We start from the raw sequence: 24,298 nt of genomic DNA, 5'->3' as shown, positions 1-24,298 counted from the left end.
TAGTATTCTTGAACAAATGCTTGAAACGAATCTAATCATGAGGGGGAGAAATCTGACAAATTCAAAACGAGGGACATTCTACAAGACAACTGACCTATGCTCATGGCAAAATTCAATGACAATTTAAAAGGGAGGTGGGGGGGAGACTGTTCTAGATTAAAAGAGACAATAACCAATTATAGCTCATGGGTTGAAAAAATAAAACTGCTACAAAAGGAATTTTGGGGACAACTGGGGAAGTTTGAATATGAAGTATATAATCGATGATTTTATGGAACTATTAATTTTCTTAGGTTTGATCATATATTGTGATTATGTAGGAAAATGTTCTTATCTTAGGCTATACATGCTCACATATTTGGGGGTGAAGGATTTGCAAGTTACTTTCAAAGAAATCAGCAAAAATAAACGTGTCTGGTTGTGTTGTGGAGATTAGAGACAAGAGAGAAAGCAAACGTGGTAAAATGTTAACAATTACCGAGCTGGAAGACGTTCGGCTATACAAACGTTCGTTGTACTAGTGTTTAAACTTTTCTGTAGGTGTAAATAAACCATTTTCTCAGAAAAACGTTGAGGAGGAGAGGAAATGCCGTTCAGGGAAGGCCAGGAGAAACGCATCCCAGAGCGGCATAAAAGACGCAGCGTCTGGAAAAGACCGAAAACCGCCTCTCAAAATAACAGCTCCCGCCCTTCCCGGGGCCCTTCCTATAGGCTGTTCCAGACACGTGACCGCGTGGCCCCTCCCGCAGCTCCCAGGGGCCCGCGCGCGCTGTGGGCGGTTCGGCAGCTTCCTCCCGGCGGGCAGTCGGCGGCCATGGAGGGCGAGCCTCCTCCTGTGGAGGAGCGGCGGCGGCTGCAGGAGGAGCTGAGCGGGTTTGTGGACAGCTGCTGCCGGACGCTGGAGGAGGTGACGGCATCTTTGGGCTGGAGCCTGGATCTGCTGGACCCCGGGGAAGAGCAGGCAGCGGAGGTGAGGGGCGCGGCCGCGGGGTCCTTTTGGGGGCCGTCGGTCCGCGGTGTTCAGCGGCCGTGGGGAAATCCGCGTGGGGGTCGCGGAGGGAAGGGCGTAGGAGCCCCCGCCCGTCTGCAGAGCCGTGGTGGGCGCCGCGGGCCCCGGAATGTCCCCGAGGCCTCGGGTTCCGGGCTGGGGCGCGCGAGGGCCCCAGAGGGTCGACACCGACCTCTATGTGGCGTTCCTTCCGCGGAACTTCGGGTTTACAGAAAGCGGGAAGATGCGGGGGTGAGGGGGGAATGGCAGATCCGGTGTTTATTTAGAGCATAAGTGAATGGGTCTCAAGAGTGCTGCTCGCAGAGGGGTGGGCGGTTGGTTTTGTCATGTGTCACGTGGATTCCGCAATTGCCCCAGCCTCGGTGTCTGACAGCTCGGAGTTCAGCAGTTCACTTTTCTCTACCTTAAAATTGGACACTTCTAGGGCTAGCCGGCTAGCTCACTTGGGAGAGCCTGGTGCTGGTAACACCAAGGTCACGGGCTCCGATCCCCATACCGGCCAGCCGCAAAAGAAAAAAAAAAAGAAAGAAAGAAAACTTGGACACTTATGACTGGGACAGCACCGATTCTGGGATTATTAAAGGATGTCACTAAGCAATGGTAACTAGTGACTCTCCTGGAAGTTAGAATTGCTTTTTTAAAAAGGGCAGGCAAGTGTATTTGAGTGAGCGATCTTGATTTTTGGTTTTGTTTGTTTTGTTTTGTTTGGTTGGGATGAAGGGAAGTGCTTCAGTGTGGGGTAATTCATGATCTCAAATATTCATTCTGAGTTTACCACGCTGTAATAATTTCCCCCGGGTTTAAGTCACATGATTAATTCCCCAGAGGCATTTAAAGTATATTCGATTTATATATAAACCGTTCACTATGAATTGTATTAAAAACACAGTGGAAATTTAAAAAAACACAACTTCATTATTTGTTTAGAGGAGTATTTGAAGCTGTGAATTCCATTGAATGGGGCCTACTAAACTTTTCCCTACTATTGTTTACTCAGCATTGCAGTAAAATTGGATTCCTTGGCTTAACACTTAAAAAGCACATTGTATGTGCCTCTTATTTTACATTACCTCATTTAATATTGAGAATAACCCTATGAGGTAGGTACCGTTGGCAGCATTTTGCAGACGAGGAAACAAAGACAGAAAGGTGGTAATTTGTCCAAGGACACACTGCTAGTAAATGGCGGTTAGGATTTGAACCCAGGCCTTCTGGCTCCTGAGAGTCTGTGTGCTTAATTGCTATGTTGTCTCTAAAACTCCTCTGTAAAATTCTAAAATTCTAACAGTCATCTGTGTGTGGACATCTAACTTTTGCAAAACCAGTGTCTGGTATTGAAGAGAGTGAATGGTTTAAAAATCCTGGTAAGTGACATACATAATTCCTAGAATAGGTGCAGTCCAGATAGTTAATGAATCTTCACTTTTCTGCTAGGGTTTTTTAATACTGAAGTTTGGTGAACAACAGTCACAGTTCCTGTCTTCATAGAGCTTATTGTCTGGTGGTGGTAAGGAGGAATACAGAGAAATTGGCCATTACATTATCATGTGATAAAGTCTTTGATGAGTCGGGTTGGAATTGCTGTGGTACAGATTATTATAAGCCGTGGAGGGACAGCAAAGGTTTCTTGGACAACGTGAATTCTAAGCTGATAAAGTGAGAGGAATTAGCTAGGTGAAGCATCAAGGAAGCATTAACAGCATGTGTAGAAGTCCAGAGACAAGAGAGTGACCAGATCAAGTAGTTAAGGATACCTGGAGCATGGGACATAGAGATGGAGGGGAATGATGATGGTGGGTAGGGGCCAGATCTTAAAGTTCCTTATGAGCCGTATGAGAATCTAACTTTTTTTTTTTTTAAATGAGGGAGGCATGGAAGTATTTTATTTTTTAAATGAGGGAGGCCAGGGCATATCATAATCATGTTAGCCTTTTAATAAAATAATAATTACTTATATTTGTTGAACACTTGCTATGTATCAGGCCCTGTTCAAATTGGTTTATGTGTATAAACTCATATATAATTTATTTAATTTCTATAATAGCTTTATGAGAAAAGTCTTGCTGTTATTCCTATTTTATAGATGAGGAAACTGGGGCAAAGAGAATGCATTGTTCAGTTTCGTACAGCTAGTAAGTGGCAGAGCTGAGATTCACACTAGTCTATAGTGCAGAGAATGGAGTGGAGGGCAGCAAGACTGGGAACAAAGAGAGTGAACAGTTAGGAGATGGCTGTTGTAATCCCAGAGAGAGAAGATGGTGTCCTGAATTGAGGAAGTGGCAGTGGGAATGGAGTACGTGGCAGGATTTCAGAGATATTTAGGAGTAACACTGACAAGACCAGGTGACTTATTGGATAAGGGTGGTGAGGGAGAAGAAGCAGCTTTTCCTTGAGCAAGTGAGACCTTTTACTGAAATAGGGCAGCACAAGAGAAACAGGTATGACGGTTAGGAGACCATGAATATAATGGATTTATTTTTGCTCATGTTGAATTTTTAGTGTCTTGGTAGAAGGTATTCAAGAGAGAAACGAGGTCTAAAGATCTAGATTTGGGGGAGTCATCTCTATAGTGAATTGAAACCATGAGATCTTCCAGTAAGCATGGCAAAAGGTCACTGGTTAGACCTACATGAAACACTAACATTTAAAGGGGGACAAGTAGAGCAAGGAAGACAGATCTTTAGAGGAGACCAAGGAGAAGAAGCCAGAGAAGTAGAAAGAACATGAATAGTGTATCAGGATGACAGAAATGGACAGTTGCAGTATGACCTTCCAAGAGTTCAAATGTAAGGACTATGACATGTTCTTTGGCTTTAGTAGTAAGAAGGTTGTTAGCAACCTATTGGCTGGTTTTAGTGGAGTGATGGCAGTGGATGAGGAATGGCTGTAGGTGAGGTTAAGACAGTGAGTAAACAAATTTTTCAAAGTTAGGTTTTGAAGGTCTGGAGAGAGGGCAGAGGCTTTAAGTGGGTGAGGGGGTTTTGGGAGTTGTTTTTTTAATACACACCCCCACGTGGGGGTTGAGAGAGGCCTGCAGAAGAGGAGGTACTGGATAATACTGGTACTTAATCAAGTAGTAAACATTTAACAGTATAATTATTTCTTTAAATACCTTTTTTCTTTGCTTCTTTTTGATTTTTATAGGATGAAGTTGTGATATGTCCTTATGATTCCAATCATCACATGCCTAAATCATCTTTAGCAAAGCACATGGTATCTTGTAGATTGAGGAAACTAGGCTATACCAAAGAAGAAGAGGTATCGTATATTTACTGTATTATATATATGTCGTGTGATTCATGCATTAACAAACACAATATTTGGAAGGTATATCATGAAGTTTTCTGACATGAAATTAATAGCCCTTATTTGTAGGGTAGGATGGCACTTGCCTAATTTCACAAATTATTGTGAAATATTTTGAGAGAAATACTGTGAGAAATATTTAAATGGTACTAATCAAATCATTAGTTCATTTCAAATCTTAAAATAGTCAATTATCTGATACTTAAAAACACTAAGATTTTTTTTTTTTTACTGTTTAGGATGAAATGTATAATCCTGATTTTTTCTATGAAAATGTGAAAATACCTTCAATTACTTTGAGTAAGTATTAAGTTATTAGATTAAAAATTAAAAATATTTTAATATAGGTATTGATTTTCTGTTTTTGAATTATGAAAAGAATGGATTTTATAATATGCTTATGATTAGTACCTTAAGAGAATGTAGTATTGATTAATGTACAATGAAACTAGTTGACATAATCTGCAATTTAGAGACCAGGCTTATAGTAATAGGTAATGAAAATCCTGTAAAGTTTTGTAAGTAGGATAGATGCCTTCCTTCTTGGTTATAACAAAAATCTGAACACACAAGAGAGGTTGAAGGTAAGACTGAGGATGGAAATGTGTTCCAGGTATTCACAGCATATCTAGAGGTTAAAGTCTTAGGCTCTGGAAACAATGCCCGGATTCAACTCTTGGTTTTGTCACTAACAGATGGGTGACTTTGAGCAACGTAATTAACGTGTTTGTTGCTTAAATTTCTTTATAAAATGTGGATGATTATAATAGCACTTTGTAAGGATTAAACAGTAGATGTAGTATACTTAGAATAGTGTCTGACACTTAGCTAAACTTCAAGAAATGGTAACTATTATTGGTCACTAAAATTTGTAGCTACTACCATTGTATGTCTGATTATAGTGTTTTTGAAACTGAGTCTGGTTACCTACTGGGCTCCAGGTAGATCTGAAAGAATTCTGTGTTCAGATTACACAGGTAGCGAATAGGATGTTTTCTGTCTTAGGGTTCTGGAAAGTTTGTCAGTGTACCCAAAGAGCTCGGGTTAGAAACAAGTCATTTTAATTGTGGACACTGGTGGTTCATATTATATTTATGGATTTTTTTTTTTTTTTTTTTTTTTTCAGATAAGGACTCACAATTCCAGATAATTAAGCAAGCTAGAACTGCGGTTGGAAAAGATGGTGATTGTTATAATCAAAGTAAGTGCAACATAGTTTGAGCTAATTAATGAATCAAATTATTTTTCTCCCACAAGCATGTTACTAATTTTGTTCAAGAAAAACCTTGTGAAAACAGTGACTTGGAAAAGTTGTTTTACATTTAACACTTAAACTTTAAAATTTTTAAACTTTTAAACTTTTAAATTAACATTTAAAACATTTAAACATTTTACATTTAAACTTCATTTGTTGGGGGGGAGGGAGGTTTTGGTGATGGGGAGCAATAATCAGCCACAATGTATATCGACAAAATAAAACTTAAAAAAAAAAAAAAAAAAAAAAAAAAAGAAGTGTAAAAAAAATAAATAAATAAAATAAATAAATAAATAAATAAATAAATAAATAAACTTCATTTGTTAAGATATTTCCTGCTCAGATACACTAGTATCTCACTAGGATACTAGCTTAGCTAAGGGTTCATTCTTTTGAATTATGTCATAGGTGAGATTGCCTTGTGGATAATTTTTAAAAAATTATTATTTAGTAAATAAATGCTATTTGGATAACTATCTTACCCTGAGATTTTCTCTCTTGAGAATGTTGAAATGCAATATAAAAGGAAAGGCTTAGGCTAAAAGAAACTAGTTTTAATCTTTTTGGATATTGGATCCCTTTGAGATGGTGAATGCTAGTGATCGCCTCCTCAGCAAAAAGCACAAGCACAGTGTTTTACATATAATTTCAGCGGGTTTGTGGATCATTTCATGCTTAACTTTGGGGCTGAGTTAAAGTGTTTCTGCCTGGAACTTCAACAGATTGTATTTTTAAGCATAAGGTATTAGGAAATTGGAAGAAAATTTAATCCACCAAAAACAGGGAAGTAAACAAGTTAATAAGAGTTTAGATTTCAGAACCTAGGTATGACATCTAGCCAAAGCATGACCAGCTCCTCTCATAAGGACTTCTGAGTTGTCTTCTTTGAATCTTTCTTTGAAAGGTAGCTTTCTCTGGACATCTTACCTTTTTTTCCTCACTTTTTTTTCCTAGCCGAATTACATTCACCAGAGCATAGTCATGGTTGGTTTTCTCCCTTGTTGAAGTTCAGGTCTTTATTAAACATTGTTCTAAGCCAATAACTGGACTATGTTGCATGGTGGCTTCAGAAGGAAGACCATCTTACCTTAGTCTGTCTCTATTACACTGGTTCCTAACAACAGCCAAGAGCACATTTCCTGTTTTTCCTGTTATGAAGCTACCACTTGTGCCTGTCAGCTAAATTCCAATGTTTTTTTCCTTTGAGAGACATTTAACTCTCATCTTTTCCTGTTTCGTTAATGGGCCAATAAAAAAATAGAGGTTTTTGGTTTTTGGAGGGGTTAATACTTACAGTACTTTATTGACTCTTAACTGTTTAGATAAGATTTACTGAATTTATTTTAAGAGAACTTGGAGATCATCTAATCTAGTGTCTGCATTTTACAGAAAAGGAAAAAAAAACTATGCCTGATAAAGATATGATAATATTTTGGTGTGTTTGTCTAAAGGTATTTTTATATTTTAGCAGGTTCTTTTTTCAAAGCTCTTTTATGTATTTTATTTCTCTTCCACAACAAACTTATGATAGGTTGGACAAGCCTTTTCCCCTCCATATTAGGTGAAGCAACAGAGGTGCACAAAAGTGAGGTAACTCGCCTCTGCTAGATAATAGCAAAGCTGGATCCAAAACCAAGTTCTGCATTTTGGCACAAACTGAACTGAGTTTTATTTTCTGTTAGAAACTCTACATTTCGTGAAATTTATAGTCTAGGATTCTAGATGTTGCTCAAATATATTTATTATTATGTTTATCATGATTAAGTGGAAGAATATCACAGACTTAAAATCTGTACGTACTCACTGCTACTGTCAGTGCTGTTCATTGTTTATTCTACTTTGTGTAAGCCTATTTTAGAGAAAAACATTAGCTGTTTGGCCTTGCATAAACGACACCTTCTCTGAGTTTTCGTTTCCTTACTTGTAATATAAAACTATCTCATACGGTTGTTTAGAGGAACAGAGATAATGAATGCTAAAATAGCCCTAGCTCCAATAATTGGTAGCTACTGTTGTCTAAGTGAAAATTCATGTGCAGAAAGCAATATGAAGATAATGAAACCGGTGAGAGTTTTTTATATGTTATTTAAAAATTGTTTACCATTTGGTTACTAAGTTTTTTATTATATAACTGGGTAATAAGGCAGATTTGAACATTGAGTATATTCTTTACAAAAGCAAAGAGTTACTTTGAATAGTCCTTTCAGTAGATAGTTGAGAAGAACTTTGATTTTGAATTTTGGTACTATGTTAAGATTTAATTAAAAGTAACTTTTTGTATGATTTATAAGATTTAATTGTTAAGAGTAACTTTTTATCTGTAAACCCTCTTTTTAAAACTTTTTTTTAATCCTGTGTAGAGTTCTGCAGTTTCTTAGTAGAGGTTATTTTTCTGACCCACTTATGTCTTAGGAATTTTTAAACTTTTTACCCCTGGATAAGAATTTCTTTAAATATCTTCTTACTTTGAAGAAAGAATGACTAACATGAAATATTTTACATTTTCTCATTTAATTAATATTTTGTTTGTTATGCACTAAAACATAAGTTTTTTGATGAAGTTGTAGATATGTTTTCATTTCATTAGTCATGTCAGGCCTAAACTCAATGTAGAATTCTTAGTCTATTATCTTTGTGAAATCTTGAACAACCATTTAAATCTACATACTTATTTTCAGATATAGTTAGTTTGGTTAATTTTATAACCAGGATATTAATTTCAGTCATAAACAATCATTTTATTTAGTGATACATATTTTTCTTTCAATATTAAATATTCAAGTTGCTGTATTTCAGTTTCATGAAGTGTATTAGAGTCATGGCTATGATTTGAAGGTCAGTGTACTATAAAAGAACCTTAGAGAGACAGGGTAGAATGGCTTTAAAGCTGATCGGTTTCTACCACTTGAGAGACTTTGGGCAAGTCATATTTCTTCTAAGGACTTTAAATTTTTATCTCTAATGTTAGGGAATTGATTCTGTGAATTCTCCCTAAAATTCTAAATTGTATCTTTGAGACAGTACCTTTTATTAGTATTTAATGTTGTATGTCATATGTTTAAAATGCCCTGTGATGGTAAAAATGACTAAGAAGGAAGCATGAGAATTAGGGTTTTTAAAAAAGTAGATTAGAGTTTCAATTTGAAGTGATGAAAAAATTCCAGAGATGGATAGAGGTGATGATTGCACAACAGTGTGAATATTCTTAAAACCTCTGATGTAAACTGAAAAATGGTTAAAATGGTAAATTTTATGTTATGTGTATTTTACCACAATTTAAAAAATACTGCAAAAAGAGGCAGATAAAGGGTCACAGAATTATTATGATTACAGCACATTCAGATATACCTTGAAATTATAGACTTGTATTTTGAAAATTTACATTTTATGTAAATGTAAACTTATTTAAGTGATTATCCTTTTTTTTTAAATCAAAAATATTTATGTTCTGAATGATTTGAATGCAGTTTGTTGCTTAACTTTTCCTGTACTTTTTCTTTTTCAGTAATTGGGGTGAGTATAAAGAGGAATTAGGAACCTGAATGTACTCCTTATTTAAAGATATGCAGTATCCTTTTGCAAATGATATCCTTTTAAAAGTATCATTCAAATTTCTAAACTTTATCTTAATGGCTGTCAAAATATCATAGTATTGATTTGGAATTTTGGTTGAATTTAAGTATTGATCTTTACCATAAAGAAATTTAAGATGAATAATTCAAAGAAAACTTCAAAATATTTTAAGGAGGAAATTATGTTTCTTTGTTTAGAAGCAACAGACAAAAGTTTATGTGAAGCTTGGTTGTAATACAACATTGTTTTCTAATCGTATTTTTCTCCCAGATTTTTATACTTTATATTCAAAGAAATTTGGCTTATCAAGGCTAACTTTTTATAATCTCATGTTATACAATTAAATATCTTAACACCTGGCTACATAAAAGGGCTTTTCCTAGTAACCATCCCAGTTAGAGTAAAATTGCTTGACTTGAAAGAGATGACTTCCCCACTAATTTAAAACCATTTGACTAGTAAAAACGGCCATGTATCTATAGCTGTTAACTTACAGCATCAGATTCAGTGTAGCTCTCCTCTTAATTCGTAGACACTTATAGTCATTTCTTTTTTTGTTGTAATGCTTAGTTCATAGTATGCTCTTATTTGAATTCTTCTTTTGCCTCTTTACCTAAAAAGTTAATGAGGTTAGACTTTATCAAATATAAATATCTGGGAAGAGCTACTGATTTTACGTTGTTCTATGAACCAGAGTTGTTATTACTGTAGGATAAGCTAGCAAACATTAAAAGGATTCTTTTAGTAGCTCATGTTCTTTGTTTACATTAGGAAATAATGAAGTCTAGAAAAAATTGTTATAAATTGTTTTATTTACAGTTACAGTCATTTTTTTTATTTCTTTGAGAAAATTTGAATTTCAAAACAAATTTTCTTCAGTGTTTAATACATCGTATCAAGGTATTGTATTTACTTTTTTTCATTAATGACCAGATTTTAGAAAGTTCTATAAGTATCGGGGGACACTGCTGTTAACTTTTTTCAGTGAGTTTGGTTAAGCAAATATGTTTTCTTCTCAGGAAATTAAAATGAGTTTAGTTTCAATTTAATCTGTCTGTCTCTGGTCTGGCAGAAGTTTGAGATTTCTGCTTATTGTTTTTTGGTCCCTAGTTTTAAGTCTCGCACAAGTGGGATGTATTTTAAATATTGATCGTCTAGTCTGATGTTTCATACAAAAAAAGACATTTTTTACACATTTTTTATATTTCCATAGCTTTTTCAAAAGGTATATAATGTGTATTACCTATTAAAAGCACTCTTTTAGCTTTTATGGGGAAAAGAATATAAACAGAAAGACAGACAACTATTTTTGTAACGTGAGAAGCCTTTTAAAAATTGTTACCCAAAAGGTTTTCTTATTAGCAAATTGTCTGTTATGGTTATTACTACCTGCCTTCATGGGATCTATCTTAACGTTCTCGGAGAGAATAGTGAACATCCACAATACATCCTTTCTGTGGATATAGTATTCAGGACAGAGTCATTGTTTACCATTTATTGCGTAGATTGGTATTTTGTATATTTAGGGATTACTGTAAAAAAATAGTTTCTGTTAATATTGTATTATTTCAGCAAATGTTTAAAGATAAGTAGTAGATTTTAAGTCCACAATGCTTCATGTATTGTTTATTCTTGTGGTTTTATTTTTACTTTAGGGATTTATTCTTCATTGCCTGTTGAAGTTCCTCTAAATCACAAACGGTTTGTTTGTGATCTAACCCAAGCTGATCGTCTTGCCCTCTATGATTTTGTACTTGAGGAGACAAAGAAAAAGCGCTCTGATTCTCAAATCATTGAAAATGACAGTGATCTCTTTGTAGACTTGGCTGCCAAAGTCAATCAAGGTTTGAGATGAATATCATAGTTTACATTTTTTAATTGTCATTCCATCCTGTGAGTGTTATTAATATGATTCAACTGTCAGGTCAAAATGAGTTGGAGTAGGATGGTTTTGTATCATCTGATATTATCATATATATTAAGATATTTACTCAGTGCGTGAAGCTTTACTCTGGCTTTTACATTAAGCATACCTTTTTTCTGTAAGATTGTTACTTAGAACTGTGCAGTTATTGAAACACTTACATTCAACTAATGGCTGGAGAAGAGGAAAATAAAACTTAACCCTTGTATATTTATAATGTAGAATTTTTAGAATGTTTTTGTGTGCTACCTTGAAACATGTTGAAGTATAGGATAATTGTATTATTCCTACCTGCTAATTCATAAGAATTTTAAAGTTCCTAAGGATATAATAATTTTCTTTTATTCTTTTATTAGATAATAGTCGAAAAAGTCCAAAATCTTACCTTGAAATCTTGGCGGAAGTGAGAGATTATAAAAGAAGACGCCAGTCCTATAGAGCTAAGAATGTTCACATAACCAAGAAATCATATACTGAGGTGAGTTTTACATAATCTTGTAGAGCTTTGCTATGAGCAAAAATCTTTTCCCTTATATAGTTCTAAATCTGTTCTATGGATTTGCACAATTCCTTGGAGGTTTTTTGAAAGAGTCTTCATGGTGGTCACACCTGATTTGTATTTGCTCCATCACTTTCAGACCCACCCTTTACCAGGAAAAGGCTTTTCAGAGTACAAAACCTTATATAAAGAGGTTGTACAGTCTTAAGAAATATCAGCTTGTGAGGAAGTAGTATTGCATCGTGATAAGAGCAGGAGTTTTGGCCTTAAATCTCGTCTTGAGATTTGATTCTCCTGTTTGTCATTGGCTATTTGACTTGGGCACATTATTTGAGTTTTTTAGAATTCATTTTTCTTCATTTTATAATAATAATGCAAATTCTATAGGTTGTTATGAGAACTGATTGAGATAATGCATGTGAACACACATTTCTCAGTAAATATTAGCTGTTATCTTTTTGCAGAAATCTTAGCATGCTTTATGTACTCTCCTAAATATTTGGCTTAAGAAATATCCTGGTATAAATTATTTACACATGAATCTTTTGGTGTATAGCTTGACTTATTTTCAGATGCCATTTAGCAGATAGAGTTGATGAATTTTTTGGTACATGAATGACCTTGCCCAGGCTCTACACATAATTTCCTCTTTGAATCCCTTATTGTTCCTACATTATTTCTTATTTCTCTCTGATTTCACAGGCGTTCCATAATCTGGCCTCATTTTACCCATTGTTTTGCTTTAGTCAAGCATGCCTCTTAAACTATATCTGATTACATGTATTTATTCTTACCTTATGCCCTAGTACATGTTGTTTTCTCACCTGACATGCTCTTTGTTTTTGCCATTTTAAATATTGATGAGTTTAAGGTCCACCATTTCCATGAGGTGCTGGTTGACTCTGAGCCATCACTGGTTCATTGCACTAATTCTCTGTACTGCACAGTTAGCATTTAATTTTATGCTGTTCTTTTTACAATTAAAATATGTATCTTAGTCCATTTTCCATTGCTTATAATAGAATCACTGAAATTGGGTAATTTATAAAGGAACAGTTTATTTCTTACAGTTCTAGAGGCTGGGAAATTCAAGGTTAGGGGAATGGGGAAGGGCCACATCTGGTGAGGGCCTTCTTGTTGGTGGGGACTCTGCAGAGTCCCAAGGCAGTGCAGGGTATCACATGGTGAGCATAGGGCTAAGCATGCTAACTCAGGTCTCTTCCTCTTCTTATAAAGCCACCAGTGCCACTCCCATGATAACCTGTTGATCCATTTACCCATTAATCCATTCATGAAGGCAGAGCCATCATGACCCAATCACCTCTTAAAGGCCCCACCTCTCAATACTGCCATATTAGGCATTAAGTTTCAACAAGAGTTTTAGAGGGACAAACATTGAAACCACAGCAGTGTGTGTTTTAGACTTATCTCTCTCAGTAGAGGTCTAGGACCATGTCACACTACCTTGGTGATTCTTACAGTCTTTTGGGTATTTGGTAGTTCATCAGTTATTTCTTCTGTTGTCTCATAATCTTGTAATTAACTTTAAGTGTTGCTGCTAGTGTTCTTTATAATTTTATGGTTAACCTTTTATTATGGAAATATTCAAACATATGCTAAAGTGGATGGCATCATCTAAGGAAACTTTATGTACCCATCACCCAGCTTCAACATTTATCAACTTGTGGCCCTCTTGTTTTATTTATAACCCCACTCCCATACTTGGTAATTTTGAGAGCAGATCATAAACATCTTTCATCTGTAAGTATTTCAGTGTTTACAAATCTTTTAATGATTTATCATATCTGGCTGTGGCTTTTTCAACATTACATCCATTCCTAGCTTATTCATTTCCTACATATTTTTTGTTTGCTCTGGTCTAGACCTTGAATTTTCACAAATTTCTGCAAAAAATTACTACATACTGTAGTTACTGTGCATAACATACTGCTGTAGGGTATGCAAAGATAAATGTCACACAGACCCCACTCAAAGATCTTCTACAGTAGCTTAATAAGTGAAACAGACATTTCAAAATACAAATTGTGTGAAGTGCTAAAAGAAAGGTGAAATCAAAGTGTGTGCCAGGAGGGAGTGATTCATTTAAAAATAAGATTAGTGTGGGCTTCATAGAGAAGGTAGCATTGGAGGAAAAGGGAGAAGCAGGGTATGTTAAAGGAATGTCTACTTATTGACTTCTGTGTGGCAAACCTGTGCCTGGTAGGTTCTGTGGAGACTGGGCTTCAAGGAGTTCATGTAGAGCTGCTAGACAAAGAGTCTAGTAGGGCTGCTGAGGAAGTGCTAGAGCTGGAATTTCAGTGCAGATGTGTGTGACTCATCACTCCACTGGGTTAGACCTACAGTCTTAGGTTTTCTACATTAAAATATAGTGGGGGAGGGTAAGTAGTAGATAAAGATTTTCCAGGTGGAAGGACTAGCTTTCCTAAAAGCACATAAAAGTACCGGAGTTATTTTTTTTTAGTTTTATTTTATTTTTAATTGATACATAATAGTTGTACATTGTTAGGGGCTAAAATGTGATGTTTCTATACGTGTATACATTGTGTTACGTGTATACATTGTGTAAGAATCAAATCGGTAAGTAACAAATCCATCACCTCAAGAGTTTATCATTTCTTTGCAGTGAGAACATTCAAAATTCCCTCTTCTGTGGTTAGAGTGTGGTGTTATAACACCAGGGTCAAGGGTTTGGATCCAAGAACTAGCCAGCTGTCAAAGGAAAAAAAAAATTCTTTCTTCTAGCTTTTTTGAAATATACATTATTATTAACTATAGTCACCCTACTGATTGTGCAATAGAACGCCAGAACTTTTTCCTCCTAACTTGACCAGTCTCTCCGCATCTACCCCCACCAAGACCCCCAGCCTCTATTAACCACCGTTCTACTCTCTACTTCTGTGAGATCAACTTTTTTAGATTCTACATATGAGTGAGATCATGTGGTACGTGTCTTTCTGTGTCTGGCTTATTTTACTTAACATAAGGTCCTGTACTGAAGTTTTTTAGAGACCCATGAGTAATCCAGGGTGGTTAGAGTTTAGGGTGTCTGGGGAATATCCGTTGAAAAATAAGGTAAGGCTGCCTTCTCCTATGTGATATAATAAAATCATGGATGGCTTTGAAGGCTTGATTAAGGAGTTTGGACATTGTTCTGTTTTACTTTGGCAGCCACTGGAAATTTCTTTGAGGTGGAGAGAAATGCAGTCAGGCCTGAACTATAGTGTGTCTCTCTGAGATTGCTCCTTGTCCCCTATACCTTTTTACTTAAAACATTTCCTAATCAGGCATGAGAGTAGTGTAAGCTCCTATTTTAGTTTCATCTTTGCCTCCCCAGTGACTAGCCTTAGGCTTGATGGCATGGGTAAGTAGGAAAGAAAAAAACTTTCCAATGATTCTTACAAGTAAGGGATTTCTAGTCTCATTGTGAAACTATCTGTGAAGTGACTTTCATGTTTCATATTTTGTTCATCATCTAAATTATAAGGTTTAAAAAAATGATTTGTAAATATTCTCTAACATATAGATAAGTTGCAAAACTGAAAATAATACCCAGAACTCCTGTGTATCCTTTCACCAGATCACCCATTATTAACATTTTGCCCATGTGGTTATCATTTGCACTCTTTTTCTTTTTCTTTATATTTTCACTCTATCTCTATCTGTACATAATTTTTACCTGAAATATTTAAGAGTAAGTTACATATATCATGGCCCTTTATCCCTAAATACTTAGTATGTATTTCCTATGAATAGAGATATTCTCTTACATAATCATAGTATGGTTATCAACTTAAAATTTTATGTTGATATAATACTTTCTTTTATCATCCATATTCCAGTTCATTACCTTTTCTTATATTCTGCACACATTCCACAGTCTGTCATAGCTTCTAATGAATATTTGATTGGTTGTTAGCAGTGATTTTTCTAGCTTTATTATCTTAATTTTTTGAACAGTTTTCTTATCTGAAATTTGGTCCTTAACTCTCCTAAGGTGATTCGAGACGTGATAAATGTGCACATGGAAGAACTCAGTAATCAATGGCAAGAAGAGCAGGAAAAAGACGATGATGCCGAAAAGTATGTCATTTGTCTTTATTGGTGAAAATGTTCTCTTTTTAATGTTACCTGTAATTGTTAAATTTTAACATTTCCAAGACCCTTTATAACATGCTGTAATTCCAAGATGCTAATTGTTTGTTATCAGTGCTCAGTATTATTATACCCGAGTTGTTCTATGACATTTCCCTTTGACTCTTTTGGTGGGGACCATATTGGCTAACTGGTTCCTTAGTTGGTTAGAGCACAGCCCTGTAACACCAAGGTTAAGAGTTTAGATCCGCATGCCAGCCAGCCAACAAAAAATAAATAAAGTTGTGTGGTGGGAACCGTATTAATGAAATAGTTAAGTTGTAAAACATTTAAGAGCTATGTTTCTTTGACTGCTCTCTTATATGGAATATAAGATTGTGCATATGTATTTAGACCCTGTGATTGGTATGATGTAGAATATTGCACTTTAGGGTAGTGTGTGTATAATGGAGACCAATGGGAAAATGAACTGATTAACTTTTCTTTCTGTTTTTCAGGAATGAACAAAGGCGATCAGCTTCAGTAGATTCACGACAGTCTGGTGGAAGCTATTTGGATGCCGAGTGTTCACGACATAGAAGAGACCGGAGTAGGAGCCCACATAAACGAAAAAGAAATAAGGATAAGGATAAAAACAGTGAGTCAAGAAGAAGGAAAGAGAGGTGAGTCTAACCCTGCATCATCCAGCATTGGATTGTTTACCTTTAAAAAGCAGAACAGGACTTTTCTTGTAGACCACGCTGAGAAAATAGATTGTAAGTTAAGGTAAGGAGAGTAAATAATTGATGAAGATTCTTAGCATTCATTATAGCTGAATTCAAATAACCAGAGCTCTAGTGACTGTTCTCTACATGCATGATTGGGTATTTGTGAGAAATGCCCTCACCTGTCCAATGCCAAAGGATGGACACAGAGACACGAGGTACAGCGAACTGAGACTTCAATGGCAATATTGTAAGATTGGATGTCTGATGAACCAGGCACACAAAAAAGGGCTGTAGCAAGCAATTTTTTCCCTAGTGCGCAAGTCCCTCCCCCCAGTTCCTCATTGGCTGAGTACTACGGGGTGCATAATCATCCTGAATGACGCCTAAGATTTATTACCCCATTGTAAGGAATTTCTTTTTCTGAGGGTTCAGGACAAGCCTGTGAAAAAGGCCTGCCAGAAGTCCTGAGGAGGGAGAAACACCAGGGAATGAAGAAACCAAAAGGAGCTAGTAACTAATTACCATCTCAAGGAAAGCTCTATCTGTTCAGTGACCCTCTGGGAACGGGCTGGACCAGTCAGACAACTTTCGGGCTGGGCCTGTTAAATACCTCTTTGAATCAGCTAAAACACCTGCAAATGAATTACTTAGATTATTTTCTTACAGTATTGGTTTCCCTTTTTTATCACTTACTTGCTTCCTAACCAGGACATATGAAAGTAATGTCTAGGTAGGGAGTTAACTGTGTTGAAAAGTGTTTGCCATGATCTCTTTCTTCTGTTCCTTCCTCCCTCATTCTTTCCCTTTTTTTCTTTCTTGCTAATTCCTCATTTAAAGGGAATATAAGGTCAGCAAGAAGATCCAAACTTTAATATTAGTCACTTGATTTGCCCTTGTTAGTAAAATTTTTATAGCTAGAGGTAGATGGAGTAATACTAAAATAATAAATTTAAATCAATTGAGGTCTAGTCATATGTTTTAGCTGCTTACTGGGCATGTACGTGGATCTCAAGTTCATCAGGTCTATAACTAAACTTCCCTTTTTCTCAGTCTGCTCCTCTTTCCCCAGCATTCCTGTGCTGGTTAGTGGGATGAGCCTTATCTAATCACTGAAGCCAGAAATCAAGTCATCATTTTAGATACTCCTTTCTTATTGCTTACCATCTGGTCAGTTCCCAATTGCTGTCATTTCTCCCTGAAGATACCTGACAGGCACCTCCTCCTCTCTGTCCCTGTTGCTGTTCGTGTGGAAAAGGATGGTAGTTCTTTTGATTGTTTTACTTGTCTCTAAGCTTATCCCATATGAATCCATCCCTACTCTTCTGCCAGAGTGAATATTCACCACTTAAAACTCTTCAGTGGCAAAATCCACACATTCTTTAGGCAGAATGGCTCTCAAGACCTCCAAGATCAGGGCTCCTGCCTACCTCTTCTTGTATTTTGCCACTACCCCATGAAATGCATAACTTGTGCTCTAGCTAGCCTGAATTACTTAACAGTTTCTCATCCACACTGTGCCACATCTATGCCTTTCCACCTTGTGTTCTGCTGCCTAATTTTTTTAAAGCCTGCTTGGTAAACTCTCCCTCATCCTTTAAGATCCAGCTCAGTCATTTCCTGAAGTCTTTTCTCACTCATTCAAGCACAGCTTGATCATCTTTTCCATTTGTCACCACCCTATCTAGCATATACTTGTTATCGAATTTAATAGTTATTACTCTCCCTACTAGATTGTGAGCTCCTTGAAGGCAGGGCCCATGTCTTATTTAGTTTCATTTGCACTGTGCTTGTCAAATAATAGGCTCTCAGATGACATCCTGTCTCTCCAGGGCCACTGGTAATCAGGAATTAGTAAAGCTAATTGGTTTGGTAATTTTGTTCATCTTACTATCATTCAGTTCAAAGGTTGAAAATTAGCTATGATTTAGTTTTTCTCATAAAAATGAGATATTTGCTTAGTAATTCCTTTTGATTCATGATATTTCATAATTATACAAATTAACTCTTGATTATTTATCAGAAATTGTGCTTTTTCATTTCCTCAAGTTTGTTAGTGCTTTTCCCACTTGAGTAATTTTTGACATCTCTAATCAATCCCTATTGACTTAAATACATTAGAAATCCTCAAAATCTAAAAATGAAATCATTTTCCTTTAGAGAGGATAAATTGGATATTAGCAGGAAATACTTGTCAATATGGCAAGGCTAATCTTTGGTAACCACCCCTGAGGTGGAGTTGAGATAATAACCAGAATGAAGAAAGCAGACAATTTCTGAATACTTTCTATGACTTTAATATTCTATTTGAAGTGAATTCTCTGATCAGCTATCATTTACATATATTCAGAGTTAATTTTAAAGCAGAACTCCAAAGCCCAATGTTTAAAAAATCCATTTTTCTTATCCCTAATTCCGTTTTGTCTCTTAATTTTAATAATTCACTTTCCATATTTACTCCATAAATCACTGTTCAGTTCTAAATGCACGTTTTAACTTGTCTTGGTTTATGTCTGATAAAAGTATGTTACTATTGAATTATTTTTTTAAAGCTCTGATATTAAAATGGCCATCATTTATAATAGTTTTTTTCTACACCCCTTTCATTTCAGGGATGGGGAAAGGCATCATAGTCATAAAAGAAGAAAGCAAAAAACATAAATGAAGTATTTGTGCATGTGTTAATATGCTTATGCCATGATGACCAGTATGCTGATATTTTAATTGTAATTGCTTTGCAGAGGAGAATGTTTATAAGATCTGTTTAGTGCTCATTAGTTTTCAATAAATACTTGTTCTTCAAACTGAGTATACTATTATGCCCTACAATTTTGCTTTCCGTATGTTTTAATAGATGTTTGCTTCCTATTACTGATTTTGTTTCATTCTTTTTCGTAGCTTACACATCATAAAATTCTTTAATTAAAAAAATTAAATACTTAAGGTATATAAATTATACATGAATACATTCTCTTTATAAAAAATTAAACCTTACAGATAAGATTAAAGTCCCTTTGGAACAACATCTGCAGTCTTTATGCCGACCCCAGTGGTAGCTACTCTTTACCACTACACTGGAGAATTGTAATAGGGAAAAACAATCTAAATATCATATGAAGGGGAATGGCCTGCTAAATAAAATACGTGTAGTCATGGGATAGATTATTGTATTGGAATTAAAAGAAATAAACTAGATCTGTATTATTGCAGATAGTTCTCAGAAACATAATGCTAAGTGAAAATAGCCAGTTATAGAAAGATATATATAAATTATATAAATGTGCATAACAATACTGTACATTTTCTATGGCTATATGTATTTTAAAGGTCCAGAAGAATCCATACCAGACTCCTAACAGTGACTATTTGGGGGAAGGAGAATAGATGGAAGTGATTAAGGGTGGAGACCAGGATTGGGAGGGTGATCAAGGGACATTTTAGCTTTACCATAATACAAAAAATTTTTTAAAAATAAGGTATTCATGTTTTAATTGTTAATTAAAAATATACTGTTGTTTTGTGTTTTATGAGTCAACCTTATTGATGTACTATTTACTTATATTAAAATGCATGCATTTTAAGTGTATATTTCATTGAGCTTTGACAGATTTGTACCCATGTAACCACCATCACAATCAAGATATAGAATATTTCCATTGTCCCTCCCTTTTACCTTTTCCCAATCAATTCTTCTACCCCTAACCCCAGGAAACCACAGATCTTCTTTTTGACTAGGTTTATCTTTTCTAGAGTTCATGTAATTGGAATACTACAATATATACTCTGCCTTCTTCCACTCAGCAGGTTTTTGAGATTGATCCATGTTGTTGTGTATCAGTAGTCCATTCTCTTTTCTTGCTGAATAGTATATTCTATTGTATGCTAAATCATTCAGGTGAAACTTTGGCATTAAGTCTTAAGCGTCTCACATCTAAATAGTAATATTTTGAACATTGGAAACCCAAGTTAAAGATTTCATTTCCAAATAGAAATGAAACTTTATTATTTGAATAATTAACTGACAATGACAAAAAGGTTGATTGGATTTGGATCAGATCAGCTTCTGGTATGGAAAATGGCTCTCAGAAATTTAAATTGGAAATCAACAGGTCACTTGCCAATATGTAGTGCTGTTACTGCCATTATACTTAATTTCTAAATATGTAAAATTCCAATTTAAAAATCTTAAAACCAGGGATTTGGGAGTTACTGTGATGTTGAACCATATGAAATTGCTGCTTTCATCATCCCACATTGAAACTCTTAATTGATACAAACAATAATTTCCTATTCCCCTTTCCCCATATGCCCTGGTAACCAATATTCTTTCTCTCTCTATGAATTTGACTATTACAGGTATCTCTCATTCAGGTAAAATTATAGAAAAATTGTCCTTCTGTGTTTTATTTCATTTAGCATAATATTTTCAAGGTTTGTCTATGTTCTGTCATGTATCAGTACTTCATTCTTTTTAAGGCTGAATAATATTCCCTTGTATGTATTTATGACATTTTATTTATCCATTAATCTGTTGATGTACATTTGGGCTGTTTTCACCTTTCGGGTATTGTGAATAATGCTGCTGTGAACATGGGTGTAAAAATATCTGTTCAGGTCCTTGCTTTCAATTCTTTTGGGTATAAACTTAGAAGTGGAATTGTTGGATCATAGATAACCATTTAAGTTTTTGAGAAACCACCATATTGTTTTCCACAGTGGCTATACATTTTATATTCCCACCAGCAATGCACAAGAGATCTGATTTCCTCACTTCGTTGCCAACACTTATTTTCAGTTTTGCTTAGTGTGTGTTTTATAATAGATAGCCTAATGGGTGTGAAGTGGTATCTCATTGTGATATTTGGTGAACTCTTTATATTAAACTTATTTAATTCTCATATAGCACTTTGAGGTGTAACTACTACTATCATCATTTTAGAGATGAGGAAATGGAGGTTCAAAGAGTGAAATAACTTGCTCTAGTTCTCAGAGAAACTGGTGGATCTAGAATTCCAATCCAGGAAGTCTTGCTCCAGGGTCCACACTCTTGCAATTTTCCCCCTTTGTATTATAATTATTTATGTACTACTTTCATTCACAACTAGGTTTTAAACTTTCTTGAAAGTGAGATTTGTGATTGTCTTTGAATCACCAATGTGCTTAGTATAATTCCATAAGTGATGTAAGTGATAAATGTTTATGTATAAGAAAGTTAAGGCATAGAGATGCTTTGTTATTTCCTCAGGATCATACAAGTAATACAACAAAGATTGGAACTAGAGTGCCTGCTGTTCACCACTATATAAACATATATTAGCTCTGGACCCTTTTTTATTGGATTCACGTTCTGGTAGCTTGTCATTTCATAGCAATTCATATCCACCAGAGTTCTCTGAACTCCATTATGAAGTCCTAAATGTTTGAACATTTTAACACCTGCCATTTTGTTAAACTGATCCAAAAATGAACTCTAGCTTGCATTGTGTCTTGATACCAGTTAGTTATGCACTGAAGTTTGCATCAATCAACTTTACATAGCAAGATTTCACATGAAAACACAAAAAACAAGATCCCACAAAACCTCCTAAAATTAAGGCTGCTTGACCATTAAATGCCAGATTCTTGGAGGAGTCAGCTAAATAAGGAAGTTGGAATTAGTTGGGAAAAAGTAGGACCTGCTTTATACACTCCTCAACTCCATTCCAGTCCCATCTCCTACTCATCTTGAGGAAGAGGACAGATGGGTGTGGTTTCAATCTGCCATAGGAAAACTATGCTTAGAATTTCAGTAGGGAAGGCATTTGTGAGCAAAAAGAAATTAAGGAAGCATCTCAAATATTTAGACTGACATCGGTCACTTTAATTTTGATATTGACAAGGCAATTGCTATGCAGAACCCTGGGCACTGTTTATATTCAATAAGTAACTAGAATCATCACTCAGAATTTTTAATTAGATCAATAATCTCCAAGTATTTGCTCCAAGTATAACTAATTGGATAATCTCAAACTCTTTAGCGAAAATAAGTTGTTAAATGGTAAATTTGAGGTAAAATGTTTTAAACTGCCATTGAAAAAATTTTCTAATCACCTATGTATTCTGTACTACAGAAATATTAATTTAATACTATAAACATGTGCATAGGTTTTTACGCCTGTGTTCTGAGGACATTTTTATTTTTAGCGAGTTCATGAAGGTCCAAGAGCTCTGGTGCAAAGCTTTGTGGCATTCTGAGTATAAAAAAATCATTTATAGTTCCTTGAGTATGTTTACAAGGCCAATTTCCTTTTATGTAGCTTGCTTTTTCAGGTGCTGTAATTGAGCCTGCAGATGTGTTAATTATAAAACTAAAGCTCTTTTAAACCAAGCTTGTTTTGTTACATTAGTGATCGTGCTTACTGCTCTAGCCATAAATTTGGGAGTTTTGGGTGTTACAGAAAGTCCTCCAGCTTTCAGATATTCGGACTAGGACCAGTAATTCTAGTGCTCCCTCTTAGAAAAGAATAAGATTGCACCCTTTCCGGTGCCCTTTTATGGTTGACACAGTGCTTTAAAAGGCTAGCACAGAAGGGTAAAGTAAGTCTCCATAAAACCCAGAGAAGAGATTGTAAAACACTTCTTTGGATCCTGTCTGGAGATGCAGCTGAGAAAAAAAGGAAAAAAAAAGTGCCAGGCTTAAGGGGCAGTGAGCTAGATTCATCTTTACTAAGCTGGGTCACTTTCCCATTCCAAAAAAAAGTAAGTCCACCTAAGGAAAAGGATGCTGTCTTAAAAAAGAGGATAAATTCGCGAACTTATTTTTAGTCTTTTGGTTTAGTACAAGGCAAGAAGCACTTTCAGTTTACAGAGTTGCTACACATGCCATCCAGACAATGTTAAATGAAGGAAGGCTGCAGGCTCCAGGGAATCCTGCCTTATGAGGATTACAACTTGTGGCATCAGTTAAGGGATTGAGTACTCTGTTTATGAGGCTGATTTCCCATAATCATGGAGCTTTAGTAACCCATGTTGTTTTTCCAGCTCCAAGCCATGAGTTCTAGTCTACAATGAGCTTTCAGGAATACAGGGAAGTGAAGCATGGGCCTGGGGTTGTTTGGTATTGCTGACACCATTTAATATGAGTGAAACACTTTTAAGTAATTCTTCACATACTGTAAGGAATAACCTCGATTAAAGTGGGCAGGGGGATGAGTCAGATCAATACAGCACAGATCTGCCTTTTCTTAGCAGTGTGACGCTGGGCTGGGCAAATCCTTAATCCCACCATGCCTCCTATTCCTCATCTGCAGATTGTGAATAACAATATGCCCTTAAAGGTAACAATATGCCCTTTGTGGTGAAGTTTAGAGATAATGAATGTAATTTGCCTCACATAGCACCTAACATCTGCAAGTACTAAGTCCTGCCATTATTGTGATTTGTAACACAGATATGAGCTTTTTCTTTCTACTTTGGCTTCTATGTCTGCTTTTGCTTATGGACCTATCTGTATACCTCTTCTTGTGCCCTCAGAGAGTTCTGTCACACTCCTACTAGCAAACATGCCATACATTATTGAAGACTCCAAAAATGCGTGTGTATAAAAGGGGCTTCATATTACCTACCTCTAGGGTATACATATAGCTGGTGCACACCTGAATGGCCTATCAGTGAAATACTGAAATATTTCTAAACTGGTTAGTAAATAACTGCTGTTCCAAGCTCCACCTTCTATCTCCCCCTCTTTGCCTTTGAAATTCCTGATCCTTTGCTAGACACCACCATGATCCAGCAAATAAAAGGCCAATGTGTGGTGCATCTGGGGGCCGTGGAACATCCTGCTCAGGGCTGAGACTGGTTGATGGCTATTCTGACTGATGACAATGCAGTCAGCCTCTCTCTGAAATAATGATATATATTAATAAATGGGACGTAT

General features: G+C 35.7%; 1 protein-coding gene and 1 non-coding gene across 2 annotated transcripts; both read left to right on the top strand.

The window, feature by feature from the left end:
• The first annotated feature begins 787 nt into the window (after positions 1-787).
• On the top strand, positions 788-19,187 carry SNRNP48 (small nuclear ribonucleoprotein U11/U12 subunit 48). The gene is made up of 9 exons (XM_063097812.1): positions 788-970; positions 4,154-4,267; positions 4,555-4,615; positions 5,442-5,516; positions 10,799-10,987; positions 11,424-11,545; positions 15,582-15,667; positions 16,177-16,341; positions 18,996-19,187. Exons 1-9 carry the CDS (start codon positions 815-817, stop codon positions 19,042-19,044), a joined length of 1,017 nt encoding a protein of 338 aa, XP_062953882.1. The 5' UTR covers positions 788-814; the 3' UTR covers positions 19,045-19,187.
• Positions 19,188-22,906: 3,719 nt separating this feature from the next.
• LOC134379388 (small nucleolar RNA SNORA26) lies at positions 22,907-23,028 on the top strand. The gene has a single exon (XR_010023786.1). It is a non-coding gene; the product is annotated as a small nucleolar RNA SNORA26 (small nucleolar RNA).
• The last annotated feature ends 1,270 nt before the right edge of the window (positions 23,029-24,298 follow it).

Source organism: Cynocephalus volans, chromosome 5, assembly GCF_027409185.1.
Source record: "Cynocephalus volans isolate mCynVol1 chromosome 5, mCynVol1.pri, whole genome shotgun sequence".
NCBI lineage: Eukaryota > Metazoa > Chordata > Mammalia > Dermoptera > Cynocephalidae > Cynocephalus > Cynocephalus volans.
The sequence above is the reverse complement of the archived record's forward strand: the minus strand, read 5'-3'. Positions and strand labels throughout refer to the sequence as shown.